Genomic DNA, 20,552 nt, shown 5'->3' with positions numbered 1-20,552 from the left:
TAATTGATCAGCTAGCTGTTTAGTTAAAGTTTTCAAATTATTGGAAGAGGGCAGACTTTTAGAGAAGGTTTTAAAGACCTTTTTTTTTTTTTTTGGTTAACAATTGTATATTTAGGGAAGCATCATCATGTATGTCTTGTAAATGAAATTGGATTTGTTTCTAGTTGTAGGCACTGTAGTTAAATCGAACAGGAGTAATACAGAATTGAGTAGAATTTTAATCACATTTTAGTGTTACTTTTTTTTGTAAATCTATTCATTGATTTCTGACCCATTTGATGGCTGTTTTTAGTTCCTGTATTTTATCTTGAATTTTCTCATCTATCTGAGCCTGAGTGGCCCACATAGTATGAGCATCTTTGGTCCAATTTTGAATACAATTTTGTGTTTGAATTGAGGTTTGTAAAGCAGTGTGTGTGACATGGCAGTAGTGCAGATGGCTGTCAATCCTAAAATGCCAGGAATTAACCAACCAGTGAATTGTTTAGATCGCCTGAGTAATTTAGTGAGTCGTTAGGAGGCAAGTCCTGCCATGGGATCCTCCTCCCAGGGTCGCTGGAGATTTACTGGTAACCACAGATTATGTCGAGACTGAAGAATCAAAAGGGACTCATTTTTCAAAGAAATAGAGGAATTAAGACAAGTATACAATTTGCAATCTATATAAGTCACAGAACGTAAAGTCTTATTAAATTGCAAGTTCCCTACAGCAATAACAAAAGGAAGGGGAACACAAGCTTGTATGAAATATGAATGATTATAACAAAAGGAATAGTTACTATGACTACGGCTGGTCTCCACGAAACATCCAGTCTAAGTTCCAAGTTCTTCGGTGTTTGTAGCAAGTTTCTAGATGTCCCATTGTTCAAGCCCAATCTGTTTATCAGGATGATTTGAGGGCAAGGGGGTGCCATTTCACGGTCAAGCCAGCCAAGAAGTCCTTTGTCATGGTAATGTTTCATCGTAGTATTAGTAACCTTTTATATTACTTGAGTAGCATAATCATCTACAGTGTTGTTAATATCATCTGAGCAGTTAAATAACCACATACCATGGGATCCCCAATCAACAATGGTGTAATTGGCCATAAACATTAATTTTCCTGATTTAGCTTGACATCTGTCCCAATGAACAGGAGTATATTTAAAGTTCTTATATGTAAGCCCTTTGTATAATGATTTTTGTATTTTTCCTAGAGTTTCAGTATTGCTGACATGGTTCTCATAGAAAGAAAGGGCAGTAAACAGTCCAAGAATGTCCAAAAATTCTTTTTTGGAGGCAGAACGAAAGCCCATGTTTGTCGACTGACATTAAGGCATAGTTCTGCTGGACCTATGCATAGAAGAAGGACTTCATAACCTAGAGAAATATTAATTAGTCTCCCTTCTTCCTCAGGATGAGAGGGCCCCTCCAAGCTCCAAGGAGGAGGCACATATAGTGAATCATTGGTGGATACGATAGGTCCTTTATCTGTCCATTCTACAACCTGCAGTAAAGGAGGGTTAGGTATATAGGCCCAATAAGTATGATTAATTAATTTAGCTTGAGTAGGAGAGCAAAAGCAAGCAAAGCAGCATAGCAACAAAAATATTTTCCAGATTCCGAGGCATTTCCTGTTGAGAAATCAGATTTTCAGCTTGATTAGTAAGGGTTTTTATTTGCCCCCAAGTAGGGAGATCATGAGGTCGGTAACGTCGAAGGTGGTGTTTCTTGGAGATTTTCAGAGCCGCCATGGCCTGTATTGAAATTTCTTCCTCCCAGGGGTTTTTTGGTTTCATCTTTATTTTGAACACCGGAGGCTCCCTTGGGGTGGATCTTCCGAAGAGAGAGCCAGGGGAGTTCGTTGTATCCATCTTGAGAAATACAAGCATACCCCTTTCCCTGTAAGATTAATTTTCCAGATTTCCATTGTTTAGTTAGCCTGTCTTGATACCAAATGGGCAGAGGAAGAGAAGTGTCCTTTAATACCTCGAAATGTTTTTCTGCTCTTGTCAAGATATCTCCTTCTGGTAAGTTTAAAAAATTTAAAACAAATAAAGGTATATTAACAATAGTTATAGGATTAAAGAATATCTTGCCAGCCTCCAATTAAAAATAAATAAATAAATAAAAAATAGCCTCCAATAAAAAAAAAAAAAGAATATCTTGCATTGGAATCTAGTAAAGTCTGCTCTGGATAGGGAAGATAGAATAGTTTCTGTGTATTCCCCCTTTTTAAATTTTTTAATTTGTAGTTTTAGTGTGTGATGTGTTTGTCTATGTCTTGTGTTTGTGGATTATAAGGAATGTCTGTAATGTTTGATAGAAAAAAGATTGTAAAAATTGTTTGAATTTTTTAGAAATATAAGCAGGGCCATTGTCTGTTTTTATGGAACTAGGTGTTTTTATTATTGTAAAGTAAGCTAACAGGTGGAGAAGGCAACGGCACCCCACTCCAGTACTGTTGCCTGTAAAATCCCATGGGTGGAGGAGCCTGGTAGGCTGCAGTCCATGGGGTCGCTAAGTTGGACACGACTGAGCGACTTCACTTTCACTTTTCACTTTTCACTTTCATGCATTGGGGAAGGAAATGGCAACCCACTCCAGTGTTCTTGCCTGGAGAATCCCAGGGACGGGGGAGCCTGGTGGGCTGCCATCTATGGGGTCGCACAGAGTTGGACACGACTGAAGCGACTTAGCAGCAGCAGCAGCAGCAAGCTAACAGGTGGGTTATAAGGTGTTGTGTAGCTTTACCTCGAAGAGGTGTGGCCCATGTGAAAGAAGAATTTGTATCAATACAGACATGTAAAAAAGAAGATGAAGAAAGTTTAAGGAAATGAGTCACATCTATTTGTCATAATTTATTGGGTTGTAATCTTTGAGGATTGATATCTTGTGTAATGGGTCGAAGATGTAGGGGTCTACAAGTAGAGTAATTGTTAATGATTTTTTTAGCATGGTGGTATGGAATTTTAAAAATCTGGTGTAAGGAGCCAGCATTATCATGTAATAGAGTATGTTGTTTTTTGGGAGTAGCAAAAGAAACAAGTTTATCAGCTTGTTTATTACCATGAGTTATTGGACCAGGAAGGCCGGAATGTGTTTGAATATGAGTAACATAAATGGGGAAAGTGTGGTCCCTAATAATGGATTGTAATTCATGAAAAAGTTGTTGGACAATAGATTGATTGGAATTTATGGTAGAAGTTTTTATATTTTTTAATAAAAAAAACTGAATATGAGGAGTCAGAATCTATATTAAAAGGGTAAGGATATAGGTGAATAACCTGAATAAGAGCATATAACTTATTTTGTTGAGCATAATTAAATTTAGTAAAAGACTTTATATTTTTTTGAAAGACCAAAATGAAGCTTTAATGTTTTTAGTCCCAAGGCTATGGTCTTTCCTGTGGTCATGTATGGATGTGAGAGTTGTACTGTGAAGAAGGCTGAGCGCCGAAGAATTGATGCTTTTGAACTGTGGTGTTGGAGAAGACTCTTGAGAGTCCCTTGGACTGCAAGGAGATCCAACCAGTCCATTCTAAAGGAGATCAGTCCTGGGTGTTCATTGGAAGGAATGATGCTAAAGCTGAAACTCCAGTACTTTGGCCACCTCATGCAAAGAGTTGACTCATTGGAAAAGACTCGGATGCTGGGAGGGATTGGGGGCAGGAGGAGAAGGGGATGTCAGAGGATGAGATGGCTGGATGGCATCACCGACTTGATGGACGTGAGTCTCAGTGAACTCCGGGAATTGGTGATGGACAGGGAGGCCTGGCATGCTGTGATTCATGGGGTCACAAAGAGTTGGACACAACTGAGCGACTGATCTGATCTGATCTGATATAGAAAACATCAGCTTGAGGTATAGGTTGTGATGTAACAATGTGAGAGATAATAAATTTAGTATTTTTGAAGAAAGTTTGAAGTTTATTAGAAGGATAATGAAATGATATTAAAAAAAGTAGTCTAAGAAGGCTATTTAAAAATCAGTAGAAGTTTGTAATGTATTTTCTAATTGAGTTTTATTAATAGGTAATACAATTTTATGGGGATTGGAGTCAAAGTCTTAGTTTTATTTTTTTCATTGATAATTATTAGAACAATTAAATCAAGATAGGGTGTAAGTGACTTCGTCTCTCTAAAATGGGTATAGATCCATTTTATTGGGTGTTCTTGTTGGGCAAGAAGTCTGGTAGGGGAATGGAAAGAGGGGAGTATAAACAACTCTAAAGGCAATTTAAGTCTAATATGAGTAAGAAATTGTTTTTGTAATTTATTTTGTACTAAATAGAGTTTATCTCATGTCTTTTGTGAAAGTGAATGAGGGCTATTTAAATCAGAATCTCCTTTCAAAGTATTAAATAAATTATTCAGTTGATAATTTGTAATGTCCAAAGAGGGTATAATCTAGTTGATATCACCTAAAAGTTTTTGAAAATCATTTAAGGTTGATAATTTATCAACACGAATTTGTGTTAGTTGGGGAGTAATATGTTGTCTATTAACAATAGATCTTAAGTAATGATAAGGTGTAGAGGTTTAAATTTTTTTAGGGGCAATAATTAATCTAGAGTCTTTTAAGCATCGTTGAGCTATATCAAACAGATATTCTAAAACAGATGGAGCCGAAAACAATATATCATCTATATAATGAATAACAAGAAAGTCAGGAAATTGTTTTCTCATAGGTTCAAGGGCTTGGCTATATAATATTGACATATGGTGGGAGAATTTATCATTTCTTGAGGCAATACAGTCTATTGATATCACTTATGAGGCCCGATATGATTAGGAAAAGGAAGAGAGAAGGCAAATCTTTTTTAGCCTACAGAGTGTAAAGGTATAGTAAAAAAGCAATCTTGTAAATCTATAATATGTCAGTTTTGAGGAATAGTGGTAGGTGATGGAATTTCTGGTTGTAATGTACCCATAGGTTTTATAGATGTATTAACTTTTTAAAGGCCTATTAAGAGATATCATTTGTTAGATTTTTTTTTTAATTACAAAAATGGGAGAATTTTAAGGGGAACAAGATTTTCCAATATGTTTTCATTTTAATTGTTTATCAATAAGTTCCTTAGCAGCCTTTAGTTTCTCTTTTATAAGGGGCCACTGCTCTGTCTAAATAGGCTCATCACTTTTTCAAATTACTTTAATAACTGTATTGTTTGTTAAGTGAGCAGTGACCCCTAGGAAAAATGTGGAATACATATTTGAGCTTGTCATTGTATAAGTAAATCTCTTTTTATTAAATTAAGGGGTGCATCTATCACATAAGGTTGTAATGTTGTGGGCTGGCCTTCTGGTCCCTCACATGGATATATTTGGACACTTTGATAAACTTCTTGTGTTTTGGTTTGAGAAACTGCTGTAATCTGGCAAGAAATTTTCTGTATAGGCCAAGAATTGGGCCATAAATGTTTGGAGATAATAGTAATACCAGATCCAGTATCAAGAGGACCAGAAAATTTTTTGCCATTAATTTTGATATTTATATTTGGTCTTATTTGATATAATTGATTCAGAAAACTAAGATCATGGCATCTGGTCCCATCACTTCATGGCAAATAGACGGGAAACAGTGGAAACAGTGTCAGACTTTATCTTTTTGGGGGGCTCCAAAATCACTGCAGATGGTGATTGCAGCCATGAAATTAAAAGATGCTTACTCCTTGGAGGGAAAGTTATGACCAACCTAGATAGCATATTGAAAAGCAGAGACATTACTTTGCCAACAAAGGTCCCTCTAGTCAAGGCTATGGTTTTTCCAGTGGTCATGTATGGATGTGAAAGCTGGACTGTGAAGAAAGCTGAGTGCTGAAGAATTGATGCTTTTGAACTGTGGTGTTGGAGAAAACTCTTGAGAGTCCCTTGGACTGCAAGGAGATCCAACCAGTCCATTCTAAAGGAGATCAGTCCTGGGTGTTCATTGGAAGGACTGATGCTGAAGCTGAAACTCCAATACTTTGGCCACCTCATGTGAAGAGTTGACTCATTGGAAAAGACTTGGATGCTGGGAGGTATTGGGGGCAGGAGGAGAAGGGGACGCCAGAGGATGAGATGGCTGGATGGCATCACTGACTCGATGGACATGAGTTTGGGTGAACTCTGGAAGATAGTGATGGACAGGGAGGCCTGGTGTGCTGCAATTCATGGGGTCGCAAAGAGTTGGACACGACTGAGTGAACTGAACTGAACTGATGTCTATAAGGATTGTTTTTGATCTGTACTGTCAAATCCATTTGTCTGCATATCATCAGAGAAGTTAATAGAAATGTAAGGTAAAAGAAGTAATTGAGCAATTTTACCCCCCTTATTAAATTGTCATAATATCTGAGATGACATCATAATTTTAATTTTTCTCTTATAATCTGAATCAATTACTCCAGGGTGAACAGTAATTTCTTTAGAAGTCAGACTGGATCCGCCAAGTAAAAGACTGAAGGTTTGTGGGGTAGGGGTCCAAAAAGTCTGGTAGGTATTTTAAAAGGGACTGTTTGAGGAAAAAGGAGAAAATCATTTACAGCTGGTATATTGACAGTAGCACTGTTGGATGTTGAGGATTTGAGGGAAAAGATGGAGTTTGTCCCTGGTTTTTGTTGATGGGGACCTGGGGAATCCCCAGTTTGGAGTTGCCAGAAATAGGCTTTTCTTCAACATCATATTTAGACTGGCATTTTCTGGCTCATTGTACCCCCTTATGGCAACAAGGGCAAATTCTTGGAGGTTTTTTAACAGTTTTAATTTTTGTATGTGTGTTCTTTAGGACAATCTTTTTTAAAATGTGTTTTATCTCCACATGTAAAACATCTTTCATTTTTCTTTTTAAAGGCAGCAGCTATTGTTTTAGCTAGTATTTGCATTTTTTGAGTTTTTGATCTTAAATTGTGACAAGCCTTTAAATAGTCAATAACAGTCTCAGTCTCATGAATTGGAGTGATAGCTCTTTGACATTTTTGATTTGTATTCTCATAAGCAAGCAGTTTTTTTTTTAGTTGTCTTTTGGCTTTTTCTCTGATAACACTATGGGAAATAGCAATTTTCAATATAGCTAAAAAATCAGCATAGGCTTCATTAGGTCCTTGAAATATTTTTGTGTAGTTGCCTTTAGGTTTTTCCTAAGGAGTAATTTGACCCCAAGCTTCAAGGGCAACTTTTAAAATTGTTCATGTAATAAGGGAGGGCATTGTATTTGGGCTTCCACCTCATCAAACTGTCTTGTACCGGTTAACATTTCAAAAGTAATTTGGTTTTGGGGAGCACCAGCTCAAGCATTAGAATTTGCACGATCTTGGGCTACATCCTGAAGCCATATTGTCCACTGAAGATATTTTTCTGGCTTAAGAAGAGCCTTTATCAAAAGTCGTCAATCATAAGGAACAAAATTTCCAATAGAAGATGTCCTAGCGTTTAACAGATATTTAGTAAAGAGCGAATGAGGGCTGTACATGGTTACAGCTTTTTTTATTTGTTGTATGTGAGAAAAATAAATGTCTTCTTATTGAGGTATAATTTGTCCTTGAACGTTAGGATTTCTTAAAACAGGAAACGTGGAAAAGCCATCAGCCTCAGAGACTTGAGATTGTAAAGCCAACAATTCAGAAAGCCTTTGTCATGAAGGAGAATGAGTAGATAGTGGTTTTTCATAAATACGAGTGTGAGCTAAAGGCTTATCATTGTCATCAAGGAAAGTACTGTCAGCCTCAGAAGAGTTATTATCAGAGTCATTTCGTCTTAGAGTTAAGAGGACTTTTGGTTTGGCGCCCATTGTAAGAAGAGGAGGAGCACTTGGGGCAACCGGAGCAGTGTTGGTGGGAAAATTTTGAAATATTTTATGTTGTTCTAATTGGGACTTTTGTAAAGTTTCATCATCTAATTTATATTCATGTAACAAGTGTTTTGCCTGTTGTCAAATATTGGGAGGGGGCGGCTAGAATTTCCTTGAAATGGCAAGATTACAGCTTTAATGAGGGCCCATAAGGGCTAGAAATCTATTGGAATATTTTTTTCCCATCTTGTGGCTCATTTAACACTTTTTTAAAAACCTGGTTCCAGGGATTATGTTCGATTACCGTTTGGAGACAAGCCTCTATCCGCTGATGCGAAAATGAGAGTCCTTGAACTTTAAATAAATGATGAAGCAAAGTAGAAAAGTGGTGGGGCTTTCCAACCATTTGTCCCATAACCTCACACTTACCGACCTTAGTAGGTCCACAGTCACTCCGTCCGCTTGTCAGGGGTGTACTCCAGGTCCCTGTTCGGGCGCCACTTGTTATGGCGTTCTTGACAGACCAGAACTTAGGGACAGGAGTTGACAAAAAGAAGGTGAAGAAAAGAAGGATGTGGGGGACCCAAGTCTCTAGTGGAACAAGTCATATATATAAGCACACGCCGCTTTAATCATAGCGGTGTGTGCTCTTGTATATGGTTATACAAGGAAGGAAGTCATATATAAGCACACGCCACTTTAATCATGGTGGCGTGTGCGAATATACGGTTATACAAGGAAGCTTTATGCAGAAAAATAAAGTTGAGCAAAAACACCAAAACCAAATGCATAACAACAGTAACTAAGGGAATAACAATCGTTATAGGGCCATAACAACAGCAACTAGGGGAATAACAATCGTCACAGGGCCAGAAGACAATCCATGTATTGGAAATAGGAACATGAATAAGTAGTTTCACAGAAAAGTAAAAGGTTACTGAAAGGAATCTATGAATGCATTCCATCTCATGACCTCAGTCCTGAGAATTGTGTGCAGCTCTGCTCATTCCAAATAGGAAAAGGAGTATGTCAAGGCTGTATACTGTCACCCTGCTTATTTAACTTATATGCAGAGTACATCATGAGAAACGCTGGGCTGGAAGAAACACAAGCTGGAATCAAGATTGCCGGGAGAAATATCAATAACCTCAGATATGCAGATGACACCACCCTTATGGCAGAAAGTGAAGAGGAACTCAAAAGCCTCTTGATGAAAGTGAAAGTGGAGAGTGAAAAAGTTGGCTTAAAGCTCAACATTCAGAAAACTAAGATCATGGCATCTGGTCCCATCACTTCATGGGAAATAGATGGGGAAACAGTAGAAACAGTGTCAGACTTTATTTTGGGGGGCTCCAAAATCACTGCAGATGGTGACTTCAGCCATGACATTAAAAGATGCTTACTCCTTGGAAGAAAAGTGATGACCAACCTAGATAGCATATTCAAAAGCAGAGACATTACTTTGCCAACAAAGGTCCGTTTAGTCAAGGCTATCGTATTTCCAGTGGTCATATATGGATGTGAGAGTTGGACTGTGAAGAAAGCTGAGTGCAGAATAATTGATGCTTTTGAACTGTGGTGTTGGAGAAGACTCTTGAGAGTCCCTTGAACTGCAAGGAGATCTAACCAGTCCATTCTAAAGGAGATCAGCCCTGGATGTTCTTTGGAAGGAATGATGCTAAAGCTGAAACTCCAGTACTTTGGCCACCTCATGCGAAGAGTTGACTCATTGGAAAAGACTCTGATGCTGGGAGGCATTGGGGGCAGGAGGAGAAGGGGACGACAGAGGATGAGATGGCTGGATGGCATCACCGGCTTGATGGACATGAGTTTGAGTGAACTCCGGGAGTTGGTGATGGACAGGAAGGCCTGGCGTGCTGTGATTCATGGGGTCGCAAAGAGTCGGACACGACTGAGTGACTGAACTGAACTGAACTGCTCCTTCCTGTTTCCCAGGAACTGATAAGGAACAGAAGGCCCTTGAGAAACAGAAAACAACATATAGGATTACTTAAAAGTAAACGTTCCCTGACACACTCAGAATCCCTTGGGAGAGAAATAAAAATTGATGAAATAGAGTAGTGAGAATTTTGTTTTTGCCTTTGCCTAATGCCATCCTTAAAGGTTTGATTTGGTTTTTGGAGATGTGGAGCCAGGGCTTATTTTCACATCAAAATTTAATGTATGTTTATAACTAGTCTACTCACCCCTGTGGGTGAGTTTGCTTTTCCACCAACCCGTCACCTTGAATGATTACTTCGTTCTCCCTTAGCTTGCTCCCAGCTCTCCAAAATACCATTCCTTCTCTGCACCCAATTCTATGTCATGGACCTCGCCTGTGACCTAGAACATTCTGCTTCCTCTCATACTACCTGGAATTAATACAGACTGTGCAGAGAAGAGGAGTAACTGAAAAAGTGGTGGCACGCACAGAGGGGAAAAAAGTAGTCACATTCACTGATGGGCTTTTTTTTTTTTTTTTAATGGTGTTAGACTCTGAACCAAATCCACTTCCTTTTTGTTGTTGTTGCTCAGCCCCTTAGTCGTGTCTGACTCTTTGTGACTCCACAGACTTCAGCATGCCAGGCTTCCTTGTCCATCACCAACTCCCAGAGCTTGCTCAAGCTCATCCCCATTGAGTTGGTGATCCCATCCAACCATCTCATCCTCTGTTGACCCCTTCTCCTAATGCCTTCAATCTTTCCCAGCATCAGGTTCTTTCCCAATGAGTCAGATCTTCCTTTTATCCAACTGAAAAATGCTGAGAATATGTTTTTTATTTTACTGCACACTGTTAAATACAAGAGGCATTTAACTTAGAAGGTAATGTTATGCTCAATGTGCTTAATAAAATTGTAAAGGATTCACTTATTTTCACACTCTTGGAGAAACAGTCTCCCACTGGATAATGGAAATTATGATGCTTTTGTTGCCTCTCTTGTCACAAAGAGATGAGCAAGGCTTATCAGAGATGATTAAAGTGACACTTAAAAAACAAAGTGGGGAAATAGGAACCTGTAGTTGCAAAGTTTCTCATCCTTCCTTTTGATGATTTGCAAAGTTTTCAGACTCAAAATTTGAGCTCAAGGAGGCTTGCCTGAGTTTTCTGAAAGCATCCAGGCAGGAGAAAACAGCTTCTCAGAAATTCTTCCTAATTTACCCTTGTGGGTGCAGAGGATTGAGAGCTCAACACCTGGTATCTTAAAAAGCAAAAGAGGAGATTGTTTGATGGATGTGGCTCTTGAGGAAGGAGAAGAAAGCAGTGGCAGCAACTGGCTCTACCTATTCTCCTTTTTCTGACATCCTTATATACCATACCCTATTTTGGGACCTTCTTCCTTAGGGTAACATGCCTAAAATGAGTGTGATGTTAATGATCCCTCTTGGCTATGGCTCCTGACTCACAACTCTACTTTTGGTTACTTGTTTAAGTGGGGAGGTCCTAGGAGCCTGCCTGGGAACAAGTCCTGAAGTCATCCTATTTCTTGATTGGGTCTCAGGCCACTCACAATGCTTCCTCTTTTCTGTCCATTCCTCAACAAAGGAGGAGCCCCTCAGAGGAACATCTCAAGCTTTATCAAAGCTGAAGTTGTGGCTGAGATCTCACTTTACTCCTAAAATCCACTCAGGGAATCTGGGAATTAATTACTTTGGTATTAGGGAGACAAAATTTAACAAACGCCATTTTTATGCAAGCATTTTTGTCTTGGTTGTGCTGCCCAGTACAAAATTATCTCTGATTCATTGTTATTGTCTAATTTAATCTAAAACCTTGACCAGTAATTAAACCTCACCCTGTATTTCTAAAGGAAAATAATATTAGTCATATTCCTTAGGAGATTTCCCATGCATAGATTCATACTTTGCTTTCTTCTTATGCTCATTTTCTTGAAGTGATATAGTAAAACCACAATCCTAAGAACCTCCTAGAGTCTAAATAGGAAGTTAAATCTAGATGAATTGTTAATAAGTTACATGATACACTTTTCACATAGATATTAAAGTAAGAATTATGTTCCAGAGTGGGTTGGCCTTTGAACTGTGAATTAATGTCAACACATTGTTGCCGGCCACCCTTATCTCTTTTTGTCAGAACTGCAGCAACTCCCATGCGCTTTTACTGATCATTGTTTGACTCACATGCAATCATCCTCTGCACAGCAGCTAGGGTCTCTCCCCTGCTCTCACTTTCAGTGACTTATTACAGCTTATAGGATAAACCCCAAACCCTTATGATGGACAACATAAGTGAACAAACTAAAAACATCTTGGGTAATCGCACAGCCTCTCTCTCACTCCATACAGTCAGGGCCTCCTGGCCTTCCTTCTCTCTCTTGTACAAGGCACACCTGTTTCCTGCTGCTTGGAAGGTTCTTCTTGATCTTCTTGAGACTGGCTGCTCTGATTTGTCACTGCTCCTTCCTCAGGCCTTCTTTTTTTTTTTTTTCATTTTTTTTAAATTTTATTTTATCTTTAAACTTTACATAATTGTATTAGTTTTGCCAAATATCAAAATGAATCCACCACAGGTATACATGTGTTCCCCATCCTGAACCCTCCTCCCTCCTCCCTCCCCATACCCTCCCTCTGGGTCGTCCCAGTGCACTAGCCCCAAGCATCCAGTATCGTGCATCGAACCTGGACTGGCATCTCGTTTCATACATGATATTTTACATGTTTCAATGCCATTCTCCCAGATCTTCCCACCCTCTCCCTCTCCCACAGAGTCCACAAGACTGTTCTATACATCAGTGTTCTATACATCAGGCCTTCTTATCTTAAGTACCACTTCCTGAGGTAGGCTTTCTCTAGCCACCTGTCTGAAACAATTTTTCCATGTCGTGCATACCCACTCAGTCATGTCTGACACTTTGTGACCCCATATATTGTAGCCTACCAGACCTCTCTGTCCATAGGATTCTCCAAGCAAGAATACTGGAGTGGGTTGCCATCTCTTTATCAAGTAACCCTATTTATTTCTTCGACAGCACTTATTACAGTCTGAAATATTGAATTTTTTATCATCAGATGTTTATTACTCCCAGTGGAGTGCAAGTTTTATGGGAGCAGATATTTGTTCTGTAACTCCTTCATTTAGTATGTCTATACAGAAAGGGTGTTTAATAAACATTTTCTGACTGAATTAAAGGATGAATGAATGTGAAACATGGATATAAGAAGGAATACATCATGGAATATTGGTCATAATGAAATGTTGTGAGAAACTAAAATGTTCACACAGGAAAGGAATGTTATACACATAAAAGTCCATCTTATAATCTTATATAACTATACAAGTGTCAGAGAGGAATTATTCTCTGCATAAGGTTAAAAGATCATTACTGTTACAGCTCGGCTGCATATTCACACCTATCCATGTGCCTAAAATTATTTCAAAAGCTTTCATATTTCTACTGGAATCAACATTCAAGAATGCACCTGGGATATATCCTTGTTGAGGATTATATATTCTCAGGCTCAGAACATTGTGGAGGATCTTTTGACAAAATTTTTGCAGATATAATTTGATCCAGCTAGTTTCTAAGAGGTTAAGATGTTGTGGATGGATGAGGAGTGATTGGGTTAAGAAAAAGAATATCCTGTTTTGGATATAAAACAGGCCAAGAATTTATATTAAGAGAAGTAGAAGTAAAAGCAAATGGAGAAAAAAGAAGAAGAATATAGCAGGATTTAGTCTGGGACCACTGTAGGTGTGTCAGGCAGGAGGGGATTTGATACAAGTAATTAGGTGTTCATGCCCTTGTTGAAGAGGAAGGAGAACAGGGCAGAAGGACTGCCACTAGCTCTGTGGTTTGTTACCAGCCTTTAGAGAATCAGAACTTTGCAGCCACCTACATGGAATCATATAGGCAGGGAATCATGTTGTTGTACCAGAAAACAGTGCAAAACTTCAATTCTGCCCAAGTCCACAAGGTCACTAAAAGGTCTTCCACATCCACACAAATGTTTCTCACTGGCAGAGACTAAACTGGATCCTTGATGGAAAAAGATTCTGGGAAAAATGATTTTCAGACTTTGAGTCCCTGAGATAAAAGGGAGACCATAAAAAGGGATGGAAATGGTGCCAAATGCCAATCTGCAACAGTATGAGAACAGGAAATACTTGTCATTGCTTTAAAATACTATTTCTGGCTAGTTAATTTCATTACCTCTAATCCTAACTAAAAATAATAGCCAACAGTAACAACTAAGGACACTGTTTTAAGAGCGCTTCATGCATTATACATTAAGTCTCACTGTACAAGATTTCTCTACTGTTATTATCTCCATTAAAAGACAAGGGGCCAAGACTTTGCTCCCAATCAAACAACTCATAAATAGATCTGAATCCTGTACTCAGTTCTCACTGTCTACAAAGCCAGTGACTTTTAGTCCTTATACTATATTACTTGCTAGTCATTGATTAAATTTATTTAAATTCATGGCCCTAGTGTCAACATAAAACTTTCTAATCATCTTACAAATACACATTATTAAGTTGGTATAAATATATAACTTAAATTTCCACTTGTTTTTGGAAAAGAACTAATACATCTTTAAAGATCATCCTCCTGAACATAGGCACTAACTTAACGAACACAGATTTAGAAGAAATGTAATGTCCCTTGTATTTACAATGAAATTTTATGATATGAATTCATTTTCATACATTGATAAAATTTTGTTATAAAACCACATCACAGAATCTCAAGGTTAGATGCACATTCAAGGTTGAAGTATCTTTGAATGAGTGATAGTCGCTCAGTCGTGTTTGACTCTTTGTAACCCCGTGGACTGTAGCCTGCCAGGCTCCTCTCTCCATGAATACTGGAGAATCTTTAAAATCCTTTCTAATAGGATCTCGGGCTTCCTGGGTGGCTCAGTGGTAAAGAATCTGCTGGCAGTGCAGGAGCCACAGGAGATTCGGGTTTGATCCCTGGTTCGGGAAGATCCCGCGAAGGAGGGCATGGCAACCACTCCAGTATTCTTGCCTGGAGACTCCCCATGGACAAAGGAGCCTGGTGGGCTACAGTCCATAGGGTTGCAAAGAGTCAGACACGACTGAAGCGACTTAGCAAACAAGCCCATAATAAATTTCATCAAGGGATGGCCCAGTTTCTGCTTAAGAACTTTGAATGGGGGCAACATCCAGGACCGTGCGGGCTGATTGACAAGGGGGAGGAGCATATAGGATCCCTGCTGCTGGGCAAAGGTAAAATGGGGCTGCCTGGAAGCTGCTTAGTCATTTTTGTCTCAGTTGTAGCAATATAGTGTTAGCCTAGAAGCTGGAACTATTGGTAACAGTTTTTGCTACCTAATCTTTCCCAAACTCACTCCATGGTTTACAGATTATAGTTTGAGTGTCTGTGGTGGATTCAAAACAGCCAAAGATTATTTGGCTCTTCTTCCAGTGAGAGATGGGGGTCTATGCCCCTTCTTTTGGAGTCTGGCTGGCCTCTGTGACTGCTCTAATTAGCAGAATTCAATAAAAGTGTTGCTTCCAGTTCTCAGGTACAGCCTAAGGAGACTGGCAGCTTTAATGTTCTGGGAGCTGTCTTTTTGGGAACCCTGAGGTCTGATTGATGAAATTTGACAATCTTGAGCCTAGCATGCTAGGGAGACTATTGTGATTGATGAGCTCAGCTTCCCCCGCCCCCCGCCCCTCCACTTTTATTAAGGAACTGAATTTATAGTGAAGTCTCCCTGCACAACCCATGCATCAGCTGAATACTGCTGAGTGACCTTAGTTGATGCTTCATAGAACAGAAGAATCATCTAAATAGTGAAAATCACTCAGTTGTGTCCAACTCTTTGTGACCCCATGGACTACACAGTCCATGGAATTCTCCAGGCAGGAATACTGGAGTGGGTGGCCTTTCCCTTCTCCAGGGATCTTCCCAACCAAATTCCTGACCTGTGACTTTATGAGTTCTGGTAAAATGGTTAAAGTCACTGAGTTTGAGGAACTGTGTAACACAGTGGTAGATAACTGGAGCATATCTGTGGGATCAGTGAGGGTTGTCCAATCTAAATTGGCTTCAACTGGTCTCACCTGCATTCAGTCACATGTCTGTGGATCAGGTGGGGACTTTCATCCAGATTGTCTTGGGCTGGAGCAGCTTACCTGGGCCAGCTCTGCTCTGTGTGTCTTTCATTGTCTTTTGTGACAAGCAAGCTCAGCCATGCATATCCTTCTCATGGCAATGGCCAAAGTGCAAGACAGCAAGTAGAAACATGTAAGGGCTCTTGAAACTTAGACTTGGAAATGGTGCCCTGTTATTTCCACCTCATTCTACTGGCCAAAGTCACATGGCTGAACTCAAAGTCAAAGGATTGGAGTATAGACCTCATTCTTCATGGGAGACCGTGAAAAACCTATATAGCAAAGAGTATGAGTACAGGGAAGGATGGGAGACAATTGGAGACAATAATGCAATCTACTACTTCATTTCAGTTTAGAAAAAATTTATGGGATACATATTGTCCTAGGCCCTGGGGACATAGAAACAAAAGAGACGCAACTTTCTACTCTTGAAATGCTTACAGTCTGGGCAACTTTCAGGAGGAGTAAAAGGGCTTTTACTATATTTATGTTAACTGGGGACCTCAATCTCCTTTTAGATCTTTACTTCTAACCCCTCTGTTAAGATTTATATCTATGTTTATCTTCAGACTTAGCATTTAAGTCATGTTTTTTGTTCTAGTGACTTAGAGTTTGGTCAAGTGCCCTCACTTGCTAGACTCATTGTGAAGGTTTTGCGGGCTGGTTTTCGTGTGTTTACACAAATATGAAAACGATCTATAGTTAAAAGGAAATAATATCTGTGCACCATCAGTCAGGTTGCTATCAGCACTTTTGGAAAGGGATTCATGTTTTCCTCATCTCCAAGTTCTTAGGGAGCCTCATCAAATCTTCAAGTACTGATGACATTATCCTTTAATATCTGCATTTAAATTGGGAAGCAGGAAGCCACATTACAAGGAAGATACTTATGAGGACAATCCACACCCTCAGTCAGGGACACCAAACACCTTCCCAAAATTGGGTAGCTCTGTTCTTTCCTTTCTGTGGACCTTTAGCCTCTTTTTGGATGGGCTGTGCTCCCCTCTGTAACTGCCCCACACAAGTATGTTCCATGATCAGAGCCAGACATCTCATCTCTCTTCTTCCTCATGTCTCCCATTAAGTTCCCATTTCTTGTTTGTGAGAAACCACTTTCTCTCACTGCAGGGCCTTAGGTGGGCTCTGTGAAGGGCCTAACTCGGCTTGTTGTGCAGCATCTCTGATCACTCATTCATCCCCAGGCAGCCCAGCACAGCAAGGAGTGGTTGGGTTGATTTTGGAGTCAAATGGATTTAGGTTTTAATCCCAGCTCTGCTCCAGACTAATACTGTGATCTCAGGCAGGCTACTCAACCTCTCTTTGCCTCAGTTTTATAATCCATTATGTGGGCATAGGAAATCTTACTTTTCATGGTTTATGTGTGATGTAATTATAATAATAATTATAAATTGCCTGGAAAATGCCTGTCATGATCTCATTGTTAGTTTTCTCCCTTCCCCCGTTCAACAGCTATCTCTTATTTGCCACCTCAGGACTGGTTTACCAAGGGGCTATCATAACATGTTTTCAGGATCAAAAATAACTTGCTGTGCCAAGGAGAATAACACAGATATATTTCAGTGAGGAAAAAAAAAACCCTGGTTATTTCCCTATATAACCTCATTTGCTTAAAAGAACATAAACAATGGCAGAACATTAATACAGCATTTTGTGAACTCGAATTATTTTTATAGCAAAGTGGTGAGAAAATTGAAAGTGTCTAGTATTTCACTTTCCGTATTTTGTACTTTGGCTTTTTGCCATGTTTGGATATTTACTGCAGACAGGATCCTTACTGATTTTATTTATTTGTATGACCCAGCACAGTTCCTGACTCTTCTTAGATGCTCAAGTAAATGTTTGTTGAACAAATGAATGTTTCATTGAATGCAATTGTATGAACTCATGAAAGTTGAACTGTATTATATCTAAGCAGAATATTTTTGTGTCTGGTTTTGGCTGGGGCTGGGTTTAGCTGACTGATGCACAGTGACCACGTGTATGTGTTCAGTCTTACAGGGATGGGGGAAGAAGGGGTGCAAGATCTGTATTTGGAGAGATGCTTTATAACCATCTGCTCTTCACACTTTCCTCTTTGCTTTTGTAGTTTCTTATCTTTGCTACTAGATTGTCAACCCCCTGAGGGCAGAAGCCATCCGTTCGGTTCAGTTACTCAGTTGTGTCCAACTCTTTGCAACCCCATGGGCTGCAGCATGCCAGGCTTCCCTGTCCATCACCAACTCCTGGAGTTTGCTCAAACTCATTCCATTGAGTCAGTGATGCCTTCCAACCATTTCATCCTCTGTCAGCCCCTTCTCCTCCTGTCTTCAATCTTTCCCAGACTCAGGGGCTTTTTCAGTGAGTCAGTTCTTTGCATCAGGTGGCCAAAGTATTGGAGTTTCTGCTTCAGCATCAGTTCTTCCAATGAATATTCAGGACTGATTTCCTTTAGGATGGACTGGTTTGATTTCCTTGCAGTCCAAGGGACTCTCAAGAGTCTTCTCCAACACCACAGTTCAAAACCATCAATTCTTTGGTGCTCAGCTTTCTTTATAGTCCAACTCTCACATCCATGCGTGACTACTGGAAAAGCCATAGCTTTGACTAGACAGACCTTTGTGTCCATAACAGAGGCCATAGCTTAGTCTATAGTATCATATCTCACTACATATAATTTCTCAGTGCTTGTAACACTGTTAGTATTCAGTTAATGTTGGTTGAAAGGATAAATATAGTAGCAAAAGCAGCTTAAAAGAAGGTTCGCATTTTTGGATCTTTATATAATATTGGAAATACAGCATCCCTTATCCCTTCTCATCTGCTTTGATTTATATCTGTCTCCTCTAGTGCTCTTTCATTGATCCTACCCTTGGATTTATTGTCCTTTAATCTCATCTGTATAAATATCACATGATTTGTGGGGAAGGGTGGAGGCTTTGATATTAAACAGACCTGGATTTAAGTTCTGAATTAATAACTCGCAGATTGTGTGATCTTGATAAGGTACGTAAGCAATTAGTACCTGTTTTCTCATCTGTGAAGGTGAGTATGTCACCTGCCTGGCAGAGCTGCTTTGAGAACAGATTGGATTGATGAATGTAAGGTGCCTACTCTTTGTAGGGCTTCTATACACAGTAGATGTTACTATCTGTATTTCCACTCTCTTTATTCTCTTACTATTTATCCTAATCATGCCTTCCTTTTCTGTTCAGAAGCCATGCATTTCTAACCCTGGCTATCTGTTAGCAGTCACTGGAATGCTGGGAGTTTCTGTGGAATGGAATACTATGATCAAAATTTCATTTCATTAGGAACCTTATGTCCCTGTGAACATTGATAAAAACTTTAATAAGAATAGCCACTATTTGGCTTTTTAAAATAATACAAAGAGAAATGTGAGTTTTCAGAAAAAAACCCCTCAAATTATAAAGCAAAGAATCAGAGAGTTAAATGACATGTGAAGAATATAAAGATATAGCATATATTTAAATTTATGACTTTTCATTCTCTCTCTCCATTTATTACAACAGATTCCAAAAGATTGCTGTCACAACAAGACTATTTTCCTGAGTAGATTTAAGGACACTTTACCAGTATTTTTTTCTTGAAATAATTGAGTTTGCTGAAATAAACTATTCAGCTCAATATTTTTCATCTCCCTCTAACATGAATGCATTTGATTCCTATAAATCTGAGTGAGATCAGTCAGGATTTTATACTTATTTGTTTTCCACAGAGTACATGAGCTAGTAAGAATATATGTTGCATTTATTATAGATCATGTTTTCTATTTGGCAAGATGATTTGAATGATTGAGAGCAATATTTTAGCACATGTAACAGTAGGAAAACAACCAGAAAGGAGAATTGAAGCAAATGTTCCTTACAGTGAGTACTTTAAGTCAATAAAATATTCTGTTGTGATTGAAGCATACGTTTACATATAAAATAGATAAATCATTTAGTATTATGCATACTGTTCATTCTTATGGTTCATTTATGTATATATATCCCTCTCATATAGGTATATATCTATATCATTTAGTCTTTTCATTTGGTTCTCACATGATATGTGTATATATTCCCATTGTATCTTTCAGCCTCAAACATGTGGATGTTTTCTTGGTTTTGTGCCATTTTTATTATTTTGGTTATTGCTAGTATGGACGCAGTAGCCAAGACCACACCATACACCAAATTCATGAAGAAATCTGAGGGAAAAGAGATGCCAAAGGGCCCAAAGCCATCCAGTGGCCTACCTCCAGAAGAAGGAGCCCCCTTCAGAGATGCGGCTGAAAGGGCAGAGCCAACCCCTGACCCCTTAGTCCTTGATTCTGCCTTTGATGCTGCCACTCTCTTCCCCTCCGAAAACCTCACTCTTGACACCGCTGATTTCTTCTTGAATTGCTGTGATTGCTGTTCATCTGGACCGGGGCAAAAGGGAGAACCGGGACAGACTGGAAAGCCAGGTATTTGAAAATACATGAAGCCATATATTTCCCACTTGTACAAACTTAGCGTTGAGAGGTAGTGGATTGGTGGTGGAATTGCCCGAGGGTTTCTACACCATCATGCCAGTGGGACAAGCCTAGGTGTAACAATGTGACAAATGCAATGGGTTCTGTTGCCCAGTGTGCTAAGCAGAGTCACATGTGCAGCTATTAATATTAAAATGAAACGAGATTAAAATTTCAGTTCT

General features: G+C 39.1%; 1 protein-coding gene across 1 annotated transcript in view; it reads left to right on the top strand.

Annotated features, from left to right (window-relative positions):
* Nucleotides 1–530: 530 nt before the first annotated feature.
* The window catches only part of OTOL1 (otolin 1), a 31,196-nt gene continuing 11,174 nt past the window's right edge, over nucleotides 531–20,552 (top strand). Inside the window, exons 1-2 of the mRNA XM_061416934.1 lie at nucleotides 531–950; nucleotides 19,954–20,322. Coding sequence (XP_061272918.1) covers nucleotides 19,962–20,322 — 361 coding nt within the window. The 5' untranslated portion in view covers nucleotides 531–950; nucleotides 19,954–19,961. The remainder of the gene's footprint in view (nucleotides 951–19,953; nucleotides 20,323–20,552) is intronic.

The sequence above is a fragment of the Bos javanicus genome, chromosome 1 (assembly GCF_032452875.1).
Source record: "Bos javanicus breed banteng chromosome 1, ARS-OSU_banteng_1.0, whole genome shotgun sequence".
NCBI classification, from domain to species: Eukaryota; Metazoa; Chordata; class Mammalia; order Artiodactyla; family Bovidae; genus Bos; species Bos javanicus.
Note: the sequence above shows the minus strand (reverse complement) of the source record. Positions and strands in the feature narration are given on the sequence as shown.